The sequence below is a fragment of the Notolepis coatsorum genome, assembly GCF_963971535.1.
Source record: "Notolepis coatsorum genome assembly, chromosome: 11".
In the NCBI taxonomy this organism is placed as follows: domain Eukaryota; kingdom Metazoa; phylum Chordata; class Actinopteri; order Aulopiformes; family Paralepididae; genus Notolepis; species Notolepis coatsorum.
In genome coordinates, this window is record NC_140175.1 from 131,437,094 (window position 1) to 131,463,953 (window position 26,860).

The following is a 26,860-nucleotide window of genomic DNA, read 5'->3' on the forward strand; positions in this document are numbered from 1 at the left end:
ATTTTATTTCTTGTTGAATTTAAAATCAACATGGTTCTCGGAGGTTGGGGACATGTCTAATGACCACAAGGACCATGGAATCCATTCAAAACCCCAATGTGTAACTTCAACAAAAAAAAAAAAAAAAAAATGTGTAGATGGGTGGACAATCCTGATTTGTTTGCAGTGTGAAGGCTAAAAAGTCCACAATAGAACTCAAACACGTCCGTCTGCAAACGTGAGACGTACTCCTGCGGTTCTTCATCCGAAGCCAACGTCTAGACGTTAGTGTTTAATGACTGACGATTAAAGGCATCTCTTTTAGAATTAGTTGAGGATTAGGGTTAAGATTTCGCCGCTCTATGGATCACGGACCTCACTGGTTGTCTTTGCAACGGGGGACGCGGTCACGTCTAAAATAGGTGCTGACCCCTCTGGGAGACGGACGTCATGACAGCTGTTTAGACGGTGAATGAGGCGGTGACGACGGGGAAAGAAATGTTTGCTTCAGAACCGCTCCGCTTGACACAGCTCATACTTTACAGGCACAGAACGGCGAGCCCTGGCTGAGAGAAGAGGCCTTGGGGGGCGGAGCCACACCGATCCATCACCACGTGCAGAGAAGACGGATGGTTTGTTGTCGAGTCGGACCCTGAAGTAACCGCGCGTTCGCCGTAACGACAGTTTCGCTGACGGACGGCGATGTGTCGGTCGGTCCTGAAAGTTCATCCTCGCAGAACATTTTTGTCCGTCAAAATGGACCCAAAAGGGGCGGCTAGGTGGTGTAGTGGGCAAGGCGCTCGTCACCAACGCTGGAGACGCTGGGTTCGAGCCCAGCTCTCGGCATTGCTACCAGCTTGGCTGGTCGCTCATACTAACACAATTGGCAGTGTTAGGGGTGAAAAAGCCGGTGGGTGGGTCCTGGTCGTTGTAAACAGCGACTCCTACAGTTCGGTCGGGGCGCCTGCTCAGCGAGGGTAGGATCTGGAGGGAGGTAGTGTGACCTTCCACACGTTACACTCTGCCAGTGAGAGTCTGTGCTGCCAGGCTGGCTGCCGGCTGGCTGCACATGTGTCGGAGGAAAGCATGTGATCGTCTCCGGCCTCTCGGACCAACAGTAGGGGGGGGGGGGGGGGGGCGCAACAAGGAAGGGGGTTGGGAATTGGCATAACGACTAACAGTGGGATGGGAGAAAATCGGAAAAAGGAGGGGGGAAAAAGATAATAAAAAAGAATTTTAATTTTAAAATGGACCCAAATACGGAGGAGATGGCCCCGTCATCAGCCCTGTCCAACAGACGGACACTCGTAAAGATAATGAAGAGCAGATGCAGCCGGACGGACGGACGGACACGATGGATCAATGTAACCGGGCCCTTATGCTCTGTGTACACAACTTGGCACATCAACGAACTGACGGAGACCGCGGGTCAGTGGAGGCTGAATGATGGACAGTAATACACTAGCAGCCCTCGGACCGCTCTGATGAAACGCATGTATAGACCCGTGTGTCTATGTCCACTACAAATGATGCGACAGTGGCTCAGGACAGAGGTAGGGCCGTCGTCTGGTAATCGGAAGGTTCCCGGTTCGATTCCCGCTCCTCCGCGGCAGCGTGTGTTGAAGTGTCCTTGAGCAAGACACTTAACCCCTAACTGCTCCTGATGAGCAGGTCGGCACCTTGCACGGTCGCCTCTGCCGCCAGGTGTGTGAGTGAACGGGTGAATGTGAGGAACAAACGATTTTAAAGCCCTTTAGATACAAGCGGCTATATAAATGCACCATTTACCGTTTACAAATCAATTGCCTTGTGTACATAAACAATAAAGAAATCTTCTTTTTAGCCTCCTGTTCCCAGTGGCGTCGCGTGGGTAAAATAACAGGGGAAGCCAAAAAAAAATTATTAAAAGAAAAAGTATTAAATATTTTTATTAATATTTTTTTTTTTTTTTTTTTTTTTTTTAAGTCAATCAGTCACCATGTACACTACAGTATGGCTCGGCGGCCAGTCAAACTTTATTTTTATTTATTTAACAGATTGCAGAATGGGTACAATACAGTACGGCTCAATACACACAATTGTATAAGGGGATGCAGACCAGAGAAAGACGTTTGTCTTGTTTACATCAGGGTCAATAATACTGCTGGAGCATTGGTTCATTTTTGGTCCGATTTTTCCTTGCACGATTTTGCGCGCCGCGTGGGAGCAAATCCGAGACACATATTCGGTTGCAAAAAGGTGTCCCACGGTGGCCGTGAATATTTCCACACGGATTGGAATCACGGCGCGCCCGTGGGACACTTTTCCGTTTCGGCGAGTTTATTCCACGCTTTCGGTTTTCCTTTTCAAAGCATTTTCGGGGCTACATGTGAATGAGTAAAAGTTGCGGGACGCCCAGATGTTTCCACGATAGAAAGCTTGCGTGGATCCCATAATAGGCTCACTTAATACAGCGTTTTTAAAATCACGCGACATTTTCAGGGTCGCGAGCCGACCTTTTCCCATCGTTTTCGATGATCAAGTCAAGTCAAGTCAAGAGTTTTAATTGTCACGGCATACAGGTATACAATGAAATGCGGGTGGTCTTGCCCGCAACGATGTGCAATACAGTGGTACATATAATAGAATCAAAAGAAGAAAACAACATTGTGCAGTAACAGGTAACAGGTAACATGGAGTGACATCTCGGTATCTGTACATAGTTATTTACAGAGCATATGGGACATGCTAGTTAGCTTTGGTAGTGCAATACACTGTTCCTGTTATTCTAATTTAAAGTGTCCTTTCCTTTGGCCATAAGTGTGCGTGTGTGCGACATGAGTGTGTGCCCGCTCATGTTAAAGTGTTAAGTGGCTGCTCGTGTGTGAGCGTGCACAGTGTGCGTGTCGTGTGTGTGTGTTCATGTGTGCATGTGTGTGGACAGTTCAATGTTCTGAGCACTCAATGTTCATTGTTCATGGCTCTGATGGCCTGGGGGAAGAAGCTGAGCCTAAGCCGCTCTGTCCTAGTAGCTGGGGTTCGCAGGCTGTTATTGGGGTGGTGAGGGTCTTTCATTATCCTGCAGGCTCTGGATTTGCACCTCTTGTTGTATAGAACCTGCAGGGGGGGTAGTGCAATACCCGTGGTACGCTCGGCTGAGCGCACCACTCTCTGTAGGGCCTTCTTGTCCTGTGCCGTGCTGTTTCCATACCAGGCAGTGATGTTTCCGGTCAGGATGCTCTCTACAGCTCCTGAGTAGAAGGACTGGAGTATCTTTCCCGATACTCTGAACTTCCTTAACTGTCTTCGGTGGTAGAGGCGCTGTTTCGCCTTCTTTACTACTGTGTCTATGTGTGTTGACCATGTCAGGTCCTCTGAGATGTGGACCCCCAGGTACTTAAAGCTGCTCACCCTGTCCACGGTAGCCCCGTTAATCATCAGTGGTGTGTGCGTCTCCTGCTGTCCTCTCCTATAATCCACGATCAGCTCCTTGGTTTTACCAATGTTCAGGAGCAGGCTGTTGTCCTGGCACCAGCGTTCCAGTACCTCAACCTCCTCCCGGTAGGCCTTCTCGTCGTTGTCCGAGATCAGCCCCACCACCACCGTGTCATCTGCGAACTTCACTATGGAGTTGGAGCTGAACTTGGCCACACAGTCGTGTGTGTAGAGTGAGTACAGCAGGGGGCTCAGAACACAGCCCTGGGGGGACCCGATGCTCAGGGTGATGGTGTTGGAGGTCTGAACCCCCACCCTGACTGCCTGGGGTCTTTCGCTCAGAAAGTCCAGTACCCAGGCGCTCAGGGCGGAGCTCAGACCTAGCTCGATCAGCTTGTCCACCAGTCTGGTGGGGACTATGGTGTTGAACGCTGAGCTGTAGTCAATGAACAACAGTCTCACATAGCCCCCCTTCTGACGGTCAAGGTGCGAGAGGGTGCTGTGCAGTACCTGGGAGACCGCGTCGTCGGTGGACCTGTTTGTCCTGTATGCAAATTGCATAGGGTCCATATCACTGGGGAGGGAGGCACAGATGTGGTCCTTGACCAGCCTCTCGAAACATTTCATGACCACAGAGGTGAGTGCCACCGGTCTGTAGTCATTTGGACATGTTGGGGAGGGTTTCTTCGGTACAGGGATGATGGTAGACATCTTGAAGCAGGCAGGGACCACTGACTCCGCCAGGGATTGATTAAATATGGCGGTGAACACTGGGGCCAGCTGGTTGGCACAGGACTTGAGTATGCGTCCTGTTATGCCATCTGGGCCAGCAGCCTTCCTGGTGTTCACCTGCATAAATGCTCTTCTCACACTGTGTTCCGACAACGAGAGAGCGTCCCCGCCCCCCCGCGGTTGCCCCCCCCCCTCCACAACAGCCGGCGCGCCAGTGATGTCACTAGCCGGAAAGCCGGCAGCGCCACTGTCTGCACCAAACCGAGCGTAGAAGATGTTGAGCTTGTCCGCGAGGGAGGCGTCGTCGCTCCCCATTGAGGGGGCGCTGACTTTATAGTCAGTTATTGTCTTCAGTCCCTGCCATAATCCTCTTGTGTCGTTTTGTGCCATTTGTGTCTCCAGTTTGTCAGCATATGTCCTCTTAGCAAGTTTGACAGCCTTGCATAGAGTATAGACTGAAGCCTTATACTCCTCCATGTTTCCTGACTCTCTACCCAGGTTGTAGGCGGTGGTACGAGAGTTCAGAGCTGCTGGAATGGAAGTGATTTAGGAAAAGCTTCGGCACGCCGAGAGGTACCCGTGGATTTAATCTCGCGAGGATCGGGGCAATATTCGGCCCGTGGGAGCAGTCACGGGTTAATACAATGTTCAGAGTGCAGAGGGGAGGTGTGCAGAGGGGAGCCTCCTCTCCTCTATAGCTGCAGTGAGCACAGTGAGTCTGACAGTGTGTTAGAGGGAGTGAGAAGGAGAAGAGGGAGACATTTAAAAAAAAAAAAAAATTATAACACAGATGCACAGATGAAAAAGAATGTAAACTATATTAAAAAAGAATTATATATATATATTTTTTTTTCTTCATATTTCATATTTGATATTAATTCATATTTTAATAGGGAGGCATGGCTTCCGTCAATAAGGATTCGCCACTGCCTGTTCCTGTACGCTGCTTCAATCTAACCTATTAAAAGGGAACAGTGATGAGCCACAGGGCTTTTTAAGACTTGACACTAACCACCTGCTCTCACCCTGTCTGCACCAGATAAATGGTTGTATGAACACTTGGCAATTTGCGTTGTAACACCTGTGGTAAGAAGACTAATGAACCACTAATGCCATATTGTAATATTGCTTGCATTTGATACAAATCGAATGTGTTCTACTCTGTACGGCTATTGTGTTAAACCAATAGTGGTGCGGATTGACTAAAACGCATAGCATAGAGTAGTAATTCCCGGAAATGTCTGTAGCCTAGTGATGTAGCCGCGCGGAGGTAGCGTTGTGATTCGGTGGCGCGGAGATGGAACCTGGGAGGGCAGAGAGTTCTGTCCCGCTTGAGAACAGGGAGCGTAATATTGACACCTGCACGAGACCTTTGTAACGAGACATTCATGAATACCGACGTCTGTCTCTCAGTCATTGGAAATGGCGGCTCGCCGGAAGAATGGAATACTTTTTGCCCAATAACCAGACGGACCGCTTCGCCGCGTTAAGTAACGGACCCGGGGCAGCGCCAGGCTGCACTTCTTCCGCTGGTTAAGCTGTTGGAAAAGTTGTTCCCATTCAGACTTGGCCAGAAGACCTTGATTTAAAGGTGCTATAGATACGATTCTTATGTAATCATTTAAAAATATATATATAATAATAATAAAAAAAAAGCATCCACGGTGGCGCAGCGGACATTGCGCTCGTCACCAACGCAAGAAACACCGGGTTCAAATCCGGCTGTCGGTGTTGCCTCCGGCTTGTGCCGGCCGTCATACTGGCTCAATTGGCAGAGTTAGCGGGTGGAAGTCGATGGGTGGTAATCTGGACGTTGTGGACAGCGACTCCTACAGGTCGGTTGGGGACGCCTGCACAGCAGAGGAAATGGCGGGGGTAGTGTGAGCCTCCCACACGTTACACCTCGGCAATGAGAGTCCGCGCTGGCAGGTGAAAAGATGTGACAGGCTGCCTCCTCGTGTATCGGAGGGGACACGTGATGCAAGGCTTCCCTCCAAAAGATGTATTAATTTAATTTATAATAAAAAATTATTTGGCAGGTCCGAAATCTATGTTGTTGTTTACATGTTGCGTGTGTCGTAGATTTTAATCTGTTCATAAGGAATTATAGCCATACATTGAATACATTGATAGAATGTCAGTAAATACAGTGGTTAATATTACAGTGTCAGACGTCTTCTTAGAGACAGGGCTCAGTTTGTGACGAGCACATGTTGATGAGACAAAGGGGACACGGCTGAGTCCTCTGCTCATCTTCAGTGACCTCCTGACCAAACTGAAAAAGACCTCCTGACCAAATTGAAAAAGACCTCCTGACCAAATTGAAAAAGACCTCCTGACCAAACTGAAAAAGACCTCCTGACCAAACTGAAAAAGACCTCCTGACCAAACTGAAAAAGACCTCCTGACCAAACTGAAAAAGACCTCCTGACCAAACTGAAAAAGACCTCCTGACCAAACTGAAAAAGACCTCCTGACCAAACTGAAAAAGACCTCCTGACCAAACTGAAAAAGACCTCCTGACCAAATTGAAAAAGACCTCCTGACCAAACTGAAAAAGACCTCCTGACCAAACTGAAAAAGACCTCCTGACCAAACTGAAAAAGACCTCCTGACCAAACTGAAAAAGACCTCCTGACCAAATTGAAAAAGACCTCCTGACCAAACTGAAAAAGACCTCCTGACCAAACTGAAAAAGACCTCCTGACCAAACTGAAAAAGACCTCCTGACCAAATTGAAAAAGACCTCCTGACCAAATTGAAAAAGACCTCCTGACCAAATTGAAAAAGACCTCCTGACCAAATTGAAAAAGACCTCCTGACCAAATTGAAAAAGACCTCCTGACCAAATTGAAAAAGACCTCCTGACCAAATTGAAAAAGACCTCCTGACCAAATTGAAAAAGACCTCCTGACCAAATTGAAAAAGACCTCCTGACCAAATTGAAAAAGACCTCCTGACCAAATTGAAAAAGACCTCCTGACCAAATTGAAAAAGACCTCCTGACCAAATTGAAAAAGACCTCCTGACCAAACTGAAAAAGACCTCCTGACCAAATTGAAAAAGACCTCCTGACCAAATTCCTTAGAAGGTATTCAAAGCCAGACAAGCTAAGATTAGGAACAGGAGATAGGATGTGTATTTTGAGTGGGTTCTGAGTGGACAGGAAGACGATTGATTAAGCCAATCATTTTGGTGAATCCCGGACTGTTGCTTGACGCCTGGTTCCTGCCTGCTGTAGAGATCTGACATCTTGGTGTGAGTTTAGAAGGGACTTCACATTTCTGTAATTAATTTGAAATAAAGCTTTGTAATTAAGAAGTATCCAGAGACTCATTATTAGACAGAGACGGTATTTCATATACAATATATGACCATCGTCTACGTGAAGGATTATACCACAGGTGCATGTATCCCCTCCCTAGTTCCCATTTCCCCACGCGAAATGTACCTGATTGGATGTTGAATGACATACTGGTGCTCTGCTGCTCAATGTTATCTACAATGGACAGCACCTTTAACCCTTTCACTGAGACACGACAGAAGGTTAGCCCTTTACTATCACACGACCGACGGCGATGCTCCACCATTAGCATCATTAGCTCTGCGGATGCATTCTTCTACTTAAGACCGAAGCTTGTAACAGATATTTACTTGAGTAAAATCATGGAATTAATGTAAAATCAACACAAAGAAAGTATATATTTAGATTCAAAGACTATTTTAATAGCTTTCTTTGAAATACAAATGTTCAACAAAACCATCAACATTGACTCAGCTAGACGGCTTTCTTATATCCGCGGCGCTAAGATTGAAGATTTTTCAGTCCATAGATTCATCTAGATTATTTATTTTTAACGCGTTCAATAATTTAAATTAATCTCCAGAGTTAAAGCATACATTTTGGCAGCCCTAATTTGTACACATTTCTACCAATATTAGCTGTTTGTATATTTATATATTCAAGTACTGTACATAGTACAAGTACTAACAAGTATGAGGTACTTCCTTTTTAGGGAACTTTTACTTCACTACAAAGGAAATGTTGTATTTTTCTGAATCAGTTGCTATTTACTTACAGGAAAACTCCAACATTATGGGAAATGTGCTTACCGTCTTCTCCAGAGGATAGATACCAATTTCCTCAGTAGTGCGTTCAAGTAGAACTATCCGGCTGCAGGCTAGCCTAGCTTAGCACAAATTAATGGAAGTGGATACGGACTACTAGCCTAGCTGTTCCACTTCCATTCATTTAGGATAGCCTTCTACTGGACGCACAGAGAGGAAATCTGTATCTATCTTCTTTCCTGACTCTGGAGAAGACGGTAAGCACATGTCCCATAACGTTGGCGTGTTCCTTTTTTGTATTTTATTTTTTTATTATTTTTTAAACAAACATATAAACAAAACATGACAACACACGATAAGATATACAAGCATTACTTAACAGTGCATATCCAATGAAATCACCATTTAGTTAAATGTCTTATACAGGATATACCCCTAATACCTGCTATCTAATACCCTACACAATTATGCTCTAGCTCGTACCCCCCCCCCCCCCCCCTCCCAGACCCCCCATTGGATATTCCATCCATTATAACTTGTTCCTAACCAGACACTACCATTATATGCTAGCTTTTATTCTCCCCACCACTTCTAACCACATTGTCATTTTGGATTCATTAAGACCCAAAATTCTTGCTGTAGATATTTCTTGATAAATCACATAGAGATATGTAAGGATCCAGACCTTCCGGCAAATTTTTTCCGGTTGAAACCATCGTGATGCTATCAGCTTTTTAGCCACTGTGATGCCAGATAAAACCAATCTCTTTAGCTGTGGAGGTACTGCACACTCAAAGACATCATTCAGCAGTAATACAGAGGGGTGTACAGGTATATTCAGAGTTAAGAGATTTGATAATTGCTGGGTCACTTCTTTCCAGAATATCTTAACTGGTGGGCAGTCCCAGTACATGTGCATATGTCCCCTCGTCACCATTTGTACATAAGGAGCATTTGGGGTCCTGTTTAAGACCCATTCTGTTCAGTCTTATAGGAGTCAAGTATGTCCTGTGAATAATAGTTAAGATTGATTTGTTGAAGGTCCGGGTTCCTTGATGCAAGTCGAACATTTGCCCAGGCTTCTTGCCAGTCAAAATCTATCTCCAGGTCTCGTATATCCCTCCTCCAGACTGAGTCTAGATGGAGGGTTTCATACGAGGATGTTAGTAATTGATGATAAAAATCTGAAAAAAAAACTCTCGATGTCTCTCTTTCATAGAAGAATTTGTGGTATCTGTGGTGTACAATTGGTATCCTTAATGGAACACCGTGAGCCTTCAAACATAACAATAACTGTGCGTAAAAATAATATGTGGACTTGGTGAGATTACATTTTTTGCGTATTTCATCATAACTACAAAAACCCCATTTGTTGAAAACATCTCCTAATGAGTGTATGTCTTGCTTTTCCCATCTAGGGAATCTTATAGGTTGTTTTCCAATCAAGAGTGCATTGTTATTGAATAAGGGAGTATGATTATGCCATTTATGTGGGATAGTATATTTTTTTTGTGTTTCACGCCATATCCGGATCGCATGAGTAATTATGGGGCCAAATTTCTGTTCGCATTGCTTAATTGATAATTTGGTGTATACTATGTCCTTCAGCCTATGTGGAGCTACTATATTTTCTTCTAAATTTCTCCAGGATACTGATGCTTGGGGATCAAACCATGTTGTCAGCGGTCTTAAAGTGTACGCCTTAAAATAGTGGGAGAAATCTGGAAATGCCATACCACCGTCTGCTTTGTTTCTCTGTGCGGTGGATCTTTTTATACATGGTGGTTTGTTATTCCAAATAAATTTGTATGTGGAGGAGTGTAATTATTTCCAGTAACCCTCTGGAGGGGGTAACGGTAGCATTGAGCTGAAGAAGTTGATTCTAGGTAGGACGTCCATCTTAACTATTGATACCCGTGCCTGTACTGAGTTTTTAAGTTTTGACCACCTGTCAAGGTCGTATTTGATTTTGTTTTGGATTTTTATGTAATTGTGCTTCACTGTTTGGCTTATGGTAGGGAATATTTCAACTCCCAAACATCTAAAGTGTTTTACCATCTGTATCTCTTTTGGGAGGGTTATATTTCTTTTTGCAGGGGCGTTAAGTGGAAGGAAGGCCGACTTCGGCCAATTTATCTTAAATCCCGATAAATCTCCAAAGTCCTCAATCAACTTGAGAAGATGAGGCAATGCTGTGTTGGGGTTTTGCATGAACAGTATTACGTCGTCCGCATATAAACAAATTTTATGTTGTGTGCCCTTGATTACGATTGGTTATATGGATTGGGATTGTCTTATATATTGTGCTAAAGGCTCTAATGATAGATCGAATAGCCCGGGACTAAGAGGGCAACCCTGTCTGGAAGAGCGTGATACCGGAAAGATTTCGGAGGTGATTATACCTGTTGTAATCATGGCCGATGGGTCTTTGTATAATACTTTAATCATATCAATAAATCCTTTTCCTAACCCCATCCTTTCTAATACTGCCCATAGATACGACCATTCCAACCTGTCAAAAACTTTCATTGCATCCAGGGACAGCATCGCCTTAGGTGTGGTGTCATCCTTGTTAGCATCTAGTACGTGTAGTAATCGTCTTATGTTATCAGTGATCAAGCGGCCTCTTATGAAGCCAGTTTGGTCCGGATGAATTAAAGACGTCATATGCTTTTGTAGTCTGATGGCTAATACCTTAGAGTACAGTTTGATATCGGTTCCGAGGAGGCTTAAGGGCGTGTTCCGTTAAGTAAAAGTAGAAATACTTCTTCCACCGTTGCATTATATCCATCGTATCGTCCTCCATGGGGGCGTGCAGTCGCTCGTTTCTGCTGGTTATAACGTCTCCTCTCAGATCGTGATGCTTCAGGGAGGCACATTGAAAGGAAACGGGAAACCCCGCCCACCCGGGTCAAACTCACGGCGGGTGTCCCGGGCGGGTTTTCAAGTGGACCCAAACTATGAACGTTTGACTATCTATTGAATTTGAGCTTTCGTGTAGGGAATTGTATAGTGTAGCGATCAGCCGCCATACATACAAACATTGTAATGCCTCAAACTAATTATGTTTTCAACGCTCGCACTTCTAAGATGGGGGAAGAAATTGCATCTAAATAATAAATACATCACTTGAGCATTGAGGAATGAAATTGAAGTTTTTACTTTGAAGCTCGAAACACAATGACTTCTAATTTCCCTTGGATTTCCGCGGGTTCAGCGTCCTGTCCTGCGGGACAACTATCCAATTACCCTGCCGTATTAGGTTATCCCTAATCCTGCATATGGCTAATTAGAATAATAACACTTTCTCATAATCAAAGCCCAATACAATTCTGATAAGTTAATGGGGGCTGGTTTTGCTCGCAGCGAACTACAATCGCCAGTGAGTGACAAGGACACCAAATATAAACATGTAGACAATGCAATTCATACGGTATACTTGCCATGTATCTCACTATGATCTATGTGCCGTAGGTTCAAGTGATATCGGTCTAAAATCTACTCTCTATATCAGTGGTTCTCAAACTTTTTACACCAAGTACCACCTGAGAACGTAGCTGGCTCTCCAAGTACCACCATATAACCGGTGTTAAAATACAGTCTATTCAGCTATGCACAGTTCACGCAGGAGGCAAATGTATTCCTAATACCATTATTTATTGTTAACTTTTGTCAGACACAGCCACAATGTACAAAGGGGTAGCACTAGAACTAGCAAACTCTTCCACACAACTCATACAATGCAAGGGGCATTGAGAACATAATAACTAACATTCTCACATAGCAAGTGAGAAAATTAAGAACAACTGTATTTCAGCAAATGTACTTAATTCTCTCTCTCTATCTCTCTCTCTCTCTCTCTCTCTCTCTCTCTCTCTCTCTCTCTCTCTCTCTCTCTCTCTCTCTCTCTCTCTCTCTCACAGCAAGCAATTGTCCGTCATTCTCTCTCTCTCACACTCACACACACACACACACACACACACACACACACACACACACACACACACACACACACACACACACACACACACACACACACACACACACACACACACACACACACACACACACACACACACACACACACACACACACATGCACACACAATTATTTTGTTACAAAAACTTAATTTCCTGCATTCTGGTGCAGGACTTTTTGAAATGTTACCCTTTAAATGCCAGTGTTTGTGATGGGTATCACAAATTATTGTAAAAAATTAAAGAAAACACATATTCAATACATTTTTGAATGTTTACCCTTTAAATGCCAGTTTGTGTGATGGCATCACAAATTATTGTTAAAAAAAACACACAAAAAGTAAAATATTTTCAATATATCAAATGCAAAGTACATTTTTCTGGGGGGGATTATTACAGGCTAGGCATGTGTCAATGATTAGCAGCAACACAGATTTTGATGGATTTTTTGTAATGTCAGATTTAACACCAACTCTTTTCAGAAAAGTGGGAGTATTTCATTTTTTATCTGACATTACAAAAAAAAAAAAAAATTGTTATGATCAGGGCTGAAGTTGAATTAAAGATTTATGACTGTTTAGAGTTTAGACTGCATTACGCTCTGTCACAGTGATCTCCTGGTTGTTCCCCACTTAGGTTATCTAACTATCGCGCCGGCGCAACCAGAAACACTGGCCTGGCCTGCTTCTAAGTTCAGTGGCCTGACTGCAAATTTTATTTTATTTTTATTATTTCTTTTGCTTTTTTGTAAATGTTTTCAAGTACCACCAGCAGTACCACCAAGTACTACTAGTGGTACGCGTACCACAGTTTGAGAACCACTGCTCTATATCAACTGGCATCGTTTCCAACTTAAAGCCAACATAATTATCTATCATTTGAACATTTTGAACAAACGACTTCTTTGAATCCGTGGAACATGTTTGTTTGTTTGTTTGTTTGTTTGCAAAGAAACTAGTCTGAATCTAATTGTAATGATTTATTTTCCTGCATCTATTTGTTCCCTTGTATTGAACAGGTTGTTTTTGGTGGGTATAGCACGCATCACATTTTAAATTAATTATTTGCCAGGCTGCCCAAGCGTAATTCTTTTTTTTATAAAAATGAAATAAAAGGCCAATACATTAGGTAGGCAGTGTTCCTGGCTCCAAGAACCACAGATAATTGGTTAATCAAAGCTAAATAATTGCTTGTCCCCTTGTGACATCACCAAGGGCCATAATTCTGAACAGCTTGTTTACCACTGAGGATAAACGGGGCTACAGTGGACAGGGTGAGCAGCTTTAAGTACCTGGGGGTCCACATCGCAGAGGACCTGACATGGTCAACACACATAGACTCAGTCGTAAAGAAGGCGAAGCAGCGCCTCTACCACCTGAGACAGTTAAGGAAGTTCAGAGTATCTGGGAAGATACTCCAGTCCTTCTACTCCGGAGCTGTAGAGAGCATCTTGACTGGAAACATCACTGCCTGGTATGGAAACAGCACGGCACAAGACAAGAAGGCCCTTCAGAGAGTGGTGCGCTCAGCCGAGCGTACCACAGGTATTGCACTACCACCCCTGCAGGTCTTATATAACAAGAGGTGCAAATCCAGAGCCTGCAGGATAATGAAAGACCCACACCACCCCAACAACAGCCTGTTCATGCAGCTCAGGTCAGGCAGACGCCTGCGAACACCAGTAACTAGGACAGATAGGCTTCGGCTCAGCTTCTTCCCCCAGGCCATCAGAGCCTTGAACACTGAACTCTCCACGCACAAGCACACATGAGCACACACACAACACACACACTGTACACGCTCACACACTAGCAGCCACTTTAACATGAGCAAGCACACACTCATGCTGCACACGCCCACATTTATGGCCACTAAGGAAAGGTCACTTTAAGAATAGAATAGTATAACCTGATATTGTATAAAATAGCATGTACAGAAAGACCCAGTGCCTCATCCGTAGCTAACAGTGTATTGCACTACCACAGGACCTAGCAGGCCCTTCCATGCTCTGTAAATAACTTATATATACCGATTATGCCCTACTCTGTTTACTTGTTTTATTGCACAATGTTGTTCTATTGGATTCTATTATATGTTATTACTACTGTATTGCACATCGTTGCGGGCAAGACCACCCGCATTTCATTGTATACTTGTATGCCGTGACAAATAAAACTCTTGACTTGACTAGGTTTGTTAATATTAGGACTTTAAAACCCTGACGAGGAGGCTATAGTACCTATGTGATCCCCCCACCGCCCCCCCCCCCCCCCCAGCACCCTGACGAGGAGGCTATAGTACCTATGTGATCCCCCCCACCCCCCCCCCCCCCCCCCCAGCACCCTGACGAGGAGGCTATAGTACCTATGTGATCCCCCCACCGCCCCCCCCCCCCCCCCCCCAGCACCCTGACGAGGAGGCTATAGTACCTATGTGATCCCCCCACCGCCCCCCCCCCCCCCCCCCCAGCACCCTGACGAGGAGGCTATAGTACCTATGTGATCCCCCCACCGCCCCCCCCTCCCCCCCCCAGCACCCTGACGAGGAGGCTATAGTACCTATGTGATCCCCCCCACCGCCCCCCCCCCCCCCCCAGCACCCTGACGAGGAGGCTATAGTACCTATGTGATCCCCCCCCCCCCCAGCACCCTGACGAGGAGGCTATAGTACCTATGTGATCCCCCCCACCGCCCCCCCCCCCCCCCCCAGCACCCTGACGAGGAGGCTATAGTACCTATGTGATCCCCCCCCCCCCAGCACCCTGACGAGGAGGCTATAGTACCTATGTGATCCCCCCACCGCCCCCCCCCCCCCCCCCCCAGCACCCTGACGAGGAGGCTATAGTACCTATGTGATCCCCCCACCGCCCCCCCCCCCCCCCCCCAGCACCCTGACGAGGAGGCTATAGTACCTATGTGATCCCCCCACCGCCCCCCCCCCCCCCCCCCCCAGCACCCTGACGAGGAGGCTATAGTACCTATGTGATCCCCCCCCCCCCCCCCAGCACCCTGACGAGGAGGCTAGGAGTACCTATGTGATCCCCCCCCCCCCCCCAGCACCCTGACGAGGAGGCTATAGTACCTATGTGATCCCCCCCCCCCCCCCAGCACCCTGACGAGGAGGCTAGGAGTACCTATGTGACCCCCTCCCCCCCCAGCACCCTGACGAGGAGGCTATAGTACCTATGTGATCCCCCCCACCGCCCCCCCTCCCCCCCAGCACCCTGACGAGGAGGCTATAGTACCTATGTGATCCCCCCACCGCCCCCCCCCCCCCCCCCAGCACCCTGACGAGGAGGCTATAGTACCTATGTGATCCCCCCCCCCCCCCAGCACCCTGACGAGGAGGCTATAGTACCTATGTGATCCCCCCCCCCCCCCAGCACCCTGACGAGGAGGCTATAGTACCTATGTGATCCCCCCACCGCCCCCCCCTCCCTGACGAGGAGGCTATAGTACCTATGTGATCCCCCCACGCCCCCCCCCTCCCTGACGAGGAGGCTATAGTACCTATGTGATCCCCCCACCGCCCCCCCCTCCCTGACGAGGAGGCTATAGTACCTATGTGATCCCCCCACCGCCCCCCCCTCCCTGACGAGGAGGCTATAGTACCTATGTGATCCCCCCACCGCCCCCCCCTCCCTGACGAGGAGGCTATAGTACCTATGTGATCCCCCCACCGCCCCCCCCTCCCTGACGAGGAGGCTAGGAGTACCTATGTGATCCCCCCACCGCCCCCCCCTCCCTGACGAGGAGGCTAGGAGTACCTATGTGATCCCCCCACCGCCCCCCCCCCTCCCTGACGAGGAGGCTAGGAGTACCTATGTGATCCCCCCCCCCCCCCCCCCTCCCTGACGAGGAGGCTAGGAGTACCTATGTGATCCCCCCACCGCCCCCCCCCCCCCCCCCCTCCCCAGCATCGAAATAACATTTCAGACTGCCAAGTCCATACAAAGACCAGGCAAAAACTCATATCCCATAATAATGCCCCTTTGAATCTGGATTATGAAAGAGTTTTTTTTTTGATATTTAAAGTTTTTTATTTTTCTCAAACAAGACAATACATACACGACAAAACAAGACAAGAAATGATAATAATAACAATAACAACAAGGGGCGAGGGGGGGGGGGGGTTGCAGAGCGTCACAAAGGTTCAGTAGACAAACTTATTCCAGAGTTCATGGATTATGAAAGAGTGAGTTGTGTTTTTCGTGGAGCTCCAGGGGCCGCAGCTCGCCACAGCCATAATTCAAAAGTAAGATAAGATAAAATAAGATACGATATTCCTTTATTGATCCCCTTGGGGAAATTCAGGAGTATGCAATTATGTATGTCTCTTGCCCCTGAAAGGACTTTTTTCTTTTCTCTCCCTGTTGCTGAAATTAGATTGAATTGTCCGGAAGAGACAGAGTTTCACTCACTGACTCACTGACTCACTGACTCACGATCCAGTTGATGATTCAGGTTTTGATCGTCAGTATGATGCCAGATGATTACCCTGATCTCACTGATCGGGGTCTGACCCTTAGATTAATCTGTCTAGTTTAGTTAGGATGTCTATTTGCTCCCATGTCTGGTAAACCCCCTCCTATTGCTAGGTTTTAGTGAGTTTTTCCTTTTCCTTACTTTCACGTGGGGTATGTCTGGGAGTGTTGCTTTTATTAATTTTGTATTTATTTTACTTTTTTTTGTATTTATATAAATTTTAATTACATTTTTTATTTTTATTTTTTTTTTATTTTTAAGTTTAGTTAATTAAAAAAAAAAATTCTTGATTTGATGTGATGTTTCTTCTTGACTTGTTTGGGGAGGACGTGTCCGGGCCATGGGACATTGACGTGTGTTGTCGGGCCTTATAAATTAATTTGATTTGATTTGATTAGATGATAGATAAATAGGGTCTAAGAAAATAACCACAATTGTCAAGCATCATGGCTCTAAGCATCATGACACTTACTTAGTAAGGTGTATCGTTGAAATACAATCACTACAGTTACAAAGTATCACGTATATGATGATTAAAGACGGGTACTTACATGAGAGATGAGCATGCACACACCAAAATGAAGCCATGCCAACACAGAAAGACGGGAGGAAAAAAGTTAAACTTGGATTAGAAAAACATGCAGATGTTTCGTCTACCATTTCCACAAACATCAAAATGGAATCATTCATCTATGTTCTTGGGTCTCTCTCTCTCTCTCTCTCTCTCTCTCTCTCTCTCTCTCTCTCTCTCTCTCTCTCTCTCTCTCTCTCTCTCTCTCTCTCTCTCTCTCTCTCTGCTGCTTTTCTGACAAACCCTTCAGCTTATCATTTTTGTGATGGAATTTGAAGTTAATAACTTTTCCATGGGACCGCAGAGCGTCCCGTACCATCTGGAAATCTAATGTGTTCCTTGTGCTCTGAAAGAGCCCCCTGTGCCACCTCAGATGCATGGCGGCGCGGGCAAAGTATCGGTGACATTGGAAACCTCATTTTTCAGTTTGTGAAAATGGCAACGTTAGTCACGCGTTGGCATGCGGTTAAGTGTTTGGACAGCCGGTTTAAAACACGTGCCAGCCGGCGTGCAGAGTACTGACCTTGTAATAGTGTTGAGCTAGTGGGTTCAATGACCACTGCACCGGAGGAGAACAGAACACCAAGTCGTCATTGACAAAACCAGTAAGAAGATAACCTGTTACTGCCGGCACCGTTGGTGCATTGTTTATATACTCATATTACACAGTTACGACTTATAATATTGATATCATGGATTTTTCATTTAAGCAGAAGCAGAACAGTATATTTCAAATATGAACAGACACCACTATTGCAACTATGACCACATAAAACAAATGTATTCCTAAGGTCAATCCTATACCTATATCACATACAACTCTGCTTTCAAACAACTAAAACTCTGCTTTCAAACACCTACAACTCTGCTTTCAAACACCTAAAACTCTGCTTTCAAACACCTAAAACTCTGCTTTCAAACACCTAAAACTCTGCTTTCAAACACTTAAAACTCTATTTTCAATCACCTAAAACTCTGTTTTCAAGCACCTAAAACTCTGTTTTTCTGTTTTCAATCACCTGGAACTCTGTTTTCGAGCACCTAAAACTCTGTTTTCAATCACCTGCAACTCTGCTTTCAATCACCTGAAACTCTGTTTTCAAGCACCTAAAACTCTGTTGCAATCACCTGAAACTCTGTTTTCAAGCACCTTAAACTCTGTTTTCAATCACCTGAAACTCTGTTTTCAATCACCTGAAACTCTGTTTTCAAGCACCTAAAACTCTGTTTTCAATCACCTGAAACTCTGCTTTTCAATCAAATAAAATAAAACTCTGCTTTTAGTCACCTAAAACTCTGCTTTCAATCACCTGAAACTCTGTTTTCAATCACCTAAAACTCTATTTTCAATCACCTAAAACTCTGCTTTCAAACACCTAAAACTCTGTTTTCAATCACCTAAAATAAAACTCTGCTTTTAGTCACCTAAAACTCTGCTTTCAAACACCTAAAACTCTGTTTTCAATCACGTAAAATAAAACTCTGCTTTTAGTCACCTAAAACTCTGCTTTCAATCACCTGAAACTCTGTTTTCAATCACCTAAAACTCTGTTTTCAAGCACCTAAAACTCTGTTTTCAATCACCTAAAATAAAACTCTGCTTTTAGTCACCTAAAACTCTGCTTTCAATCACCTGAAACTCTGTTTTCAATCACCTAAAACTCTGTTTTCAAGCACCTAAAACTCTGCTTTCAAACACCTAAAACTCTGTTTTCAAGAGCCTAAAACTCTGTTTTCAAGCACCTAAAACTCTGCTTTCAAACACCTAAAACTCTGTTTTCAAGAGCCTAAAACTCTGTTTTCAATCACCTGAAACTCTGTTTTCAAGCACCTGAAACTCTGTTTTCAATCACCTACAACTCTGTTTTCAACCACCTGAAACTCAGTTTTCAATCACCTGAAACTCAGTTTTCAATAACCTAAACTAAAACTCTGCTTTTCAATAACCTAAACTAAAACTCTGCTTTTCAATAACCTAAACTAAAACTCTGCTTTTCAATAACCTAAACTAAAACTCTGCTTTTAGTCACCTGAAACTCTGCTTTCAATCACCTAAAACTCTGTTTTCAATAACCTAAAACTCTGCTTTCAATCACCTAAAACTCTGCTTTCCGTCCTTTCCACGTGTATGGGAGGCGGAAAAACGCAGATAAATGACTTTGTTTTCAAGAATATCCATATATACGCGTGGACAAGGCGTGTGCCAAGGCGTGGACCAGTGCTTGGTGGACTCACTGGACTCACCGTACAGGAGGAAGCTTGTGTTGGAGCTGCCCAGCTTGTTGGCAGCGACGCAGGTGTAGTTCCCATAGTCTGCCTCAGTGATGTTGTAAAAGGTCAGCTTGGAAAGTGACCCGGAGACCTCAATCTCGACACCGTCGAAGCCATTGAAGATCCTGAATGGGCAAGGGGAGGAAAGAGAAAAGAAAATAATATGTATTATTACCATGTTCATTATAAATTAATAAAAAAAATATTTTACCTGGAAAATCTGTAACTAATAAAACTTTCCCAGATGGACAGAGAAAGTCCTATCAGTCAGGTACGACTGAATTAACATAAGGGCAGCAGGATATGGGTTTAAACTCCTCAAAAACAGCTGGGCACACAGGTGGAACCGAGGGGTCGGGGACAGCAAGAGGGGGTGCAGACCGAAGAGACGAGATTTTGTCAACAAAGAAATTTAAAAAATCATTACAGAGAGCAGGCGATGGTACAACCAGTGTTGCAGTGCTAGTTTCACTCGGTATAACGCCGTGATACCTCACTCACTGAGGCTGAAGTACGCGCAATCGCTTTTTACATGGCATTATCCAACCGGACTCCCGGAGAAGCATGCAGCTGCAGAGCCGCAGAGCCAGCGGCGCTCTCTGAGCCGCGCGCTGACGGCCGCGCTGTGAGGCAATAGTATCCAGCTGCAGGACGAGAGCAGCCAAAAAAAACTGTGCATGCGCGCGCACGCGCATGGAGCGTTTGACCTACTGTCAATTTGCCACTGCACCACTGGGTACAACAGGGGCAGTATCATGAGGGTTTACAAGAGAGTCAAGAGTATTAAATAGATTGGAGATATACTCAGTTTTAGCAGCCTTCATGGCTCTTTGATACTCCAATTTACAGTATTTTAGAATCCCAAACGAGACATGTAACTTATCCTTCTTCCACTTTCTCTCAGCGCGCCTGAGCACAGGGATAGCATTATTTATCCATGGTTCCGAAGGAGCCCTAGGGTGTTTGCTCCTCAATGGGGCGATAGAGTCTAGGATGCTGGTGCAAGTGGAGTTAAAAAGTGCAACAAGCTCCTCTACATTTAGGGCATTATACCCATCCACACTAGAAAGCACAAAGTCATTAAAAGCTGTGTGGAAATTCAGCGCGGTATCTGTGTTTATAGCACGAAAACAGTGTGCAGGAGGACGAATAGCAGCTACAGAGCATGGGACAACAGCAGAAAATAAAACAGGCATATGATCAGAGATACAAGCACTATCACATATTTCTTTTATACAGACACTAAAAAATTTGTATGTCTCTGTCTGTGTTTTGTGTATTTTTGTATGTTTGTTTTTGTTTTTGCTGCCATTTTGGCCAGGTCTTGCTCGAAAAAGAGATCTTTGATCTCAAGTGACTACCTGGTCAAATAAATGTAAAAAAAAATTTAAAAAAAAAAAATTTGAGATAAGAAGCTTTGGGATAGGGGTAGCGACGGACAGCAGACATGAACATTAAAATCACTGCAGATTAAAATGTGGTCATATTTTACCATGATCCCAGCGAGAAAGTCAGCAAAGTCTGTGATAAACTCTGTATTAAATTTAGGTGGACGATATATAACGGCACAGAACACAGCAGACGACAGGTGCAGTTCAAATGTTTGCAGCTCAAAGCTCCAAAGCTTGCTACAGGCTGGGACAGGCGGCACTGGAAACAGGATTTGAACACAGAGGCTACTGTAAGTTTAAAAATGTACAGTCAGGAGGGAGCAGTTCGGAGAACGGTGTACAGTCACCAGCATGGAGCCAGGTCTCTGTTAAAAACATAAAATCCAGTTTATGGGAAGTAAAAAGATAATTTAAAAGAAATGCTTTATTTGAAATCGATCTAGCATTTATCAGAGCCATGTCCAGAGTGATATTTGGCGTCACACTGGTCGCAGCACGTTGTAGCGGGCGCAGGTTGGTGTGGGTAACACCGTCGCTACGTGCTCTCAGCTGCCCAGGTAGAGGCACCGTCATTTTTGTAATGATGACAGCAGTGGCGGCTGGCCACTAGGGGCGCTCGGGCGCCGACCCCCCTGGTTAACCCTGGTTAAAAGAGAGAAGAATAAGAATTTTTTATGAGCAAAGATGAGTTACGGCATTCCCGGCGATTAAAGTGTTAAAATGAATAATATTTACTCATTTTAAGTATGTTTGTGTTTCCAATGCACAATATAACGTTAATATATCAAATATAAATAATCGTTTTCCTGAACAGGAAGTGACTTACTGTCTGATAGAGAATACGTTCCATTACCGTAGCCGCATTTCTCCTCACCGCATTTCTCTCGGGCTAGACGCAATAGCGCTTTGAGTGCGCGTGCACGCCGTGCACTGTTTCATCGCTGTATCCGTCGCAGCCAATCAGTGCGTAACGCGAATATGCGTTGAAATATGATGTATTATGATGGAACACGGGCGCGTTTTGAAGCGGTCTAAGCAAGAGGCGTCTATAATTTCCGTAGCCGCATTTCTCGGAGACGCTCTCTGATTGGCCGACGCGGTGACGACAGTACTTTTCCGTAGCCGCATTTCTCGGTTTTGCAGAAGTGGACGGTAGATCGCCAGGTAGTTTGCAGGATGTTCGATGCTGTGTGTTGTGATGCAGTCTCGAGTCTGGACAGTGGGCAGTGGATATACATCGACAACAGTCTGGGGGACAGTCAGTGGACATACACTTTATTAAGCCCTCCGGCTGGACCACGTTTCAATTAAACAAAGTGAGTTCATTCTCTCTCTCTCTCTCTCTCTCTCTCTCTCTCTCTCTCTCTCTCTCTCTCTCTCTCTCTCTCTCTCTCTCTCTCTCTCTCTCTCTCTCTCTCTCTCTCTCTCTCTCTCTCTTAGCCACTCAGCTAACGTTAGCCGCTGTTAGCCACTCAGCTAATGCTAAACTAACTAACTAACGCTCTCTCTCTCTCTCTCTCTCTCTCTCTCTCTCTCTCTCTCTCTCTCTCTCTCTCTCTCTCTGGAGTGGAGTTTCTTTTGGATTGAAAATAAGTGGATTATGGCTTGTTCAATATCGTCTATGTTTGAATGAATGAATGAATGAAAACTTGATTAACAGATTGCAGAATGGGTACAATACAGTACGGCTCAATACACACAATTGTTAAGGGGATGCAGACCAGAGAAAGACGTTTGTCTTGTTTACATCAGGGTCCCCCGTTTTCGATTCATATCGATAGTTTAATAGCTAGCCTTGGCTCGTTTAACAATATGCAAAATATGTGTACAGCCCTGTACTCATACTGAAGTTATTCTTGGTATATAATACTACACACATACTAGGTCTGATTGTGTAACGAATCGATTCCACGTCGCGCTGTGTGTGAGAGAGAGAAAGAGAGAGAAGGAGAGATAGAGGGGGATACTAATTAATTCCGCCCCCCCCCCCCCCCCCGTGAAGAATTCACGAGCCGCCACTGGATGACAGTGATCATTTGATATGGTTGGTTAGGCCTGTTGGTAGATCTGCTGCTGTGGCCTGGGTTTGGCCTGATGGTGGAGCTATTGCTATGGCCTGGGTTTGGCCTGGAGGTAGATCTGCTGTTGTGGCCTGGGTTGGATGGGCCGTGATCAGCAGGACCCACAGTGGGATGCTTAACATAATGACCAGACAAGGCTTCTCGTGTAGGGTCATGCTGAGGTAAATATCAATCAGAGTTACAAGCAATGTGTTGGATACAATTACCTGTGAGCTGTTTAATGCTCCTTGGACTGGGATGCAGCCCATCTGATTTATAGAGGTCAGATCTTGTTAAAAAATAATCAAAATTACTAATAAAACCATGTGCAGTTGCAATACAAAAAGATTTTAGCCATTCATGGAGGGTAAAAATACGGCTAAAATGTTCAGGACTTTTTGAGGGAGCTGGGATGGGACCAGAGAACACACAGGTTCTACCCAGGCTCTGTATTGTCAGTGCCAGAGAATCCAGCTGGTCGCGGAGAACCACAGATTGACCACGCATGACGTCGTTTGTACCCACGTGGATGATCAGTGTGTGAGCTGATGGGTGGAGATCAATGAGCACTGGGATCAGTTCTGAGATGTCTGAAACCTTCCGGCCTGGGAGGCAGAAAGTGACAGCACCTGGGAGTTCCACATGTCTTACAATGGAATCGCCAATGATCAGCACTTCAGGTTGACCATTCCTGCAGCCCCCCTTGTAAACAGAAAGTTTGGGGTGAAGAAGAGACTGACTATTTGCCACACCAGCCACCAGGGCGGCGTCTGGAGCAGCAGTAGAATGCGATTCACCTGGGCAGGAAGACGGCCGCGAATCATCATCGCTGTCCACAGCAGTGTCCAGAGGTGCGCTGTGCTGAAGAGAGGAACGTTGGAGGCCGGCAGGAGAGATCCCGGAGTTGTAGACAGCAGGAGGAGAGCAGCGCCGACGGCGCTTCCTGCTGGACACAGGGGACGTCGGGGAAAACCGTCTCTTCCTCACCGAGTTGGAAAAGTTCGCTCCAGAGCAACCGGCTACAGGCTGTTCCAAAATAGCTGGGCAGAGAGTCGACGCGCCTGTAGAAGCTAACTCTATTAGCCCTTCAAGTGGAGCAAACCGGTTGTATAGTAGAAACTGGTCATTTTCCACGTCTGGGGAGAACAGGGGGAGCGATACCCTTCTCCCTTTACCCTGCTTTACTACACACGACCAAGGGAGAGGAAGCGCCGTAGAAGAGGGGTTTTCCAGGAGATCCAGCCGGGAGATTAGCAGGGCTTTTTGATATCGTCCAGGAGGCACTCGATAGTACGGAGACCGCGCCTGAGACTGGATAACTCAGATCCAGTGTGTTGACAGAGTGTTGACATCTTGTAAGATATCTTTTTATTCTCACCGTATAACACAGTGTACACGATGATCCAATAGCTATCCTAGCCACCAGGCTAAAGGCAAGCCTAGCCAGGTTAGCATTTGCCGATAGCGTTTTAGCCGTAGCTATTGCAACAGCAACAAGCCCCCGCTAGTTTAGCTCACGACAAGTCGGGGTCACATAAAACCAACAGCATAAAAACGATAAAAGCAATAAAGTCACAATGATCACTTAAGATCAATGGCTAAAAATGTTTTTTTTAAAAGAATAACGTAAAAGAAGACAGCCAACGAAAATTTGGAGGACACAGATCCTCACAAAAACACGCCCATTCACGTCGAGATCGGTCAGCGAATCAGATGTGGTCTCTCAGTTATACACTCAATACATTTAATGACAGTCTTTATACACACGCTCCTGTTAAGCACCTTGGGTCTCCTGAAAGGCGCTATATAAATGTAAGATATTATTATTATTATTATTATTATTATTATTATTATTATTATTATTATTATTATTATTATTATTATTATTATTATTATTATTATTATTATTATTATTATTATTATTATTATTATTATTATTATTATTATTATTATTATTATTATTATTATTATTATTATTATTATTATACGTATGCAGTAAACATAAGTAGTATACATTGATTTACAAACTAACTATAATGTTTTCATCCGCTTGTCGATGAACCAAGCTTCCACAAGGTAAATGTGAGTTATAATTATGTTTAGGCCTACTGTATTCTATGGCTGTAAAAATATTTATGTATTTTAGTAATAGAGTATAGTGTATAGAGTAAAACGGATATATTTCAATTCACACAGGGGTTAGAATTTTTTTTTTGCTAAGACACAGATGTCTCTTTCTCCAGGGCCTAGTCCTCCAGGCCTGGTGTTGATGTCTTCCTTTTGTTTTCTCTTAAATAGTTTATAATCCACACAGTAGGGGTTGGTGACATGATAGCAGCACAACTTAACTTCTCTGAGCAGACACACAGGTGTCTGGGCACAGAGGTGCGCTGATCAACTCATCTGTGCCCTGAGCGACCTCCACTCTCCTGTGACCCCCCCCCCACATCAAATCCAGCAAACAGCGCTTCAGATCAGGACAGAAAACTGTCACTTGATCACTTGATCTGAATTATGTTGTATGTAATTTCAGGTAATTAACATTACATATCTCTTGTCGTGGAATTAACACAACATTATGCATACTTTTGACAATAAATTAAATAAGAATTTGTTCTTACTTGCTTGCCTGGGTAAATAAAGGTTAACATTTTTTTTTTTTATATTTTTTGAAAACCGATACCGATATTTTCCGATATTACATTTGAATGCCAATATCGGGCGATAATATCGGACATCCCTAGTGATTTGTGAGCAAATGTGGTTGGTCTAGGACTTGCTCAAACTACAAACGAAGCACAAACTAAGAATAATCCTAACAAATAGAATAGGGTTCCATCAGCTTTTCTGCAGTAGGGAGGCTGAGAGGGAGACAGAGTAGAGGAGACACAGGAGAGAAGGTTCTTTATTGAGACAGTAGGAAGGCTGAGAGGGAGACAGAGTAGAGGAGACACAGGAGAGAAGGTTCTTTATTGAGACAGTAGGAAGGCTGAGAGGGAGACAGAGTAGAGGAGACACAGGAGAGACGGTTCTTTATTGAGACAGTAGGAAGGCTGAGAGGGAGGCAGAGTAGGGGAGACACAGGAGAGAAGGTTCTTTATTGAGACAGTAGGAATGCTGAGAGGGAGACAGAGTAGAGGAGACTCAGGAGAGAATGTTCTTTATTGAGACATTAGTAAGGCTGAGAGGGAGACAGAGTAGAGGAGACACAGGAGAGAAGGTTCTTTATTGAGACAGTAGGAAGGCTGAGAGGGAGACAGAGTAGGGGAGACACAGGAGAGAAGGTTCTTTATTGAGACAGTAGGAAGGCTGAGAGGGAGACAGAGTAGAGGAGACACAGTGGAGAAGGTTCTTTATTGAGACAGTAGGGAGGCTGAGAGGGAGACAGAGTAGAGGAGACACAGGAGATAAGGTTCTTTATTGAGACAGTAGGAAGGCTGAGAGGGAGACAGAGTAGAGGAGACTCAGGAGAGAAGGTTCTTTATTGAGACAGTAGGAAGGCTGAGAGGGAGACAGAGTAGGGGAGACACAGGAGAGAAGGTTCTTTATTGAGACAGTAGGAAGGCTGATAGGGAGACAGAGTAGGGGAGACACAGGAGAGAAGGTTCTTTACTGAGACAGTAGGAAGGCTGAGAAGGAGACAGAGTAGAGGAGACCCAGGAGAGAAGGTTCTTTATTGAGACAGTAGGAAGGCTGAGACGGAGACAGAGTAGGGGAGACACAGGAGAGAAGGTTCTTTACTGAGACAGTAGGAAGGCTGAGAGGGAGACAGAGTAGGGGAGACACAGGGGAGAAGGTTCTTTATTGAGACAGTAGGAAGGCTGAGAGGGAGACAGAGTAGGGGAGACACAGGGGAGAAGGTTCTTTATTGAGACAGTAGGAAGGCTGAGAGGGAGACAGAGTAGAGGAGACA

General features: G+C 45.0%; 1 protein-coding gene across 1 annotated transcript in view; it reads right to left on the reverse strand.

The window, feature by feature from the left end:
* ntm (neurotrimin) overlaps positions 1–26,860 on the reverse strand; it is a gene marked incomplete at its 5' end in the record, with an annotated part of 633,919 nt that overhangs the window by 673 nt on the left and 606,386 nt on the right. Inside the window, 2 exons of the mRNA XM_084325079.1 lie at positions 17,749–17,784; positions 19,470–19,621. Coding sequence (XP_084181205.1) covers positions 17,749–17,784; positions 19,470–19,621 — 188 coding nt within the window. The remainder of the gene's footprint in view (positions 1–17,748; positions 17,785–19,469; positions 19,622–26,860) is intronic.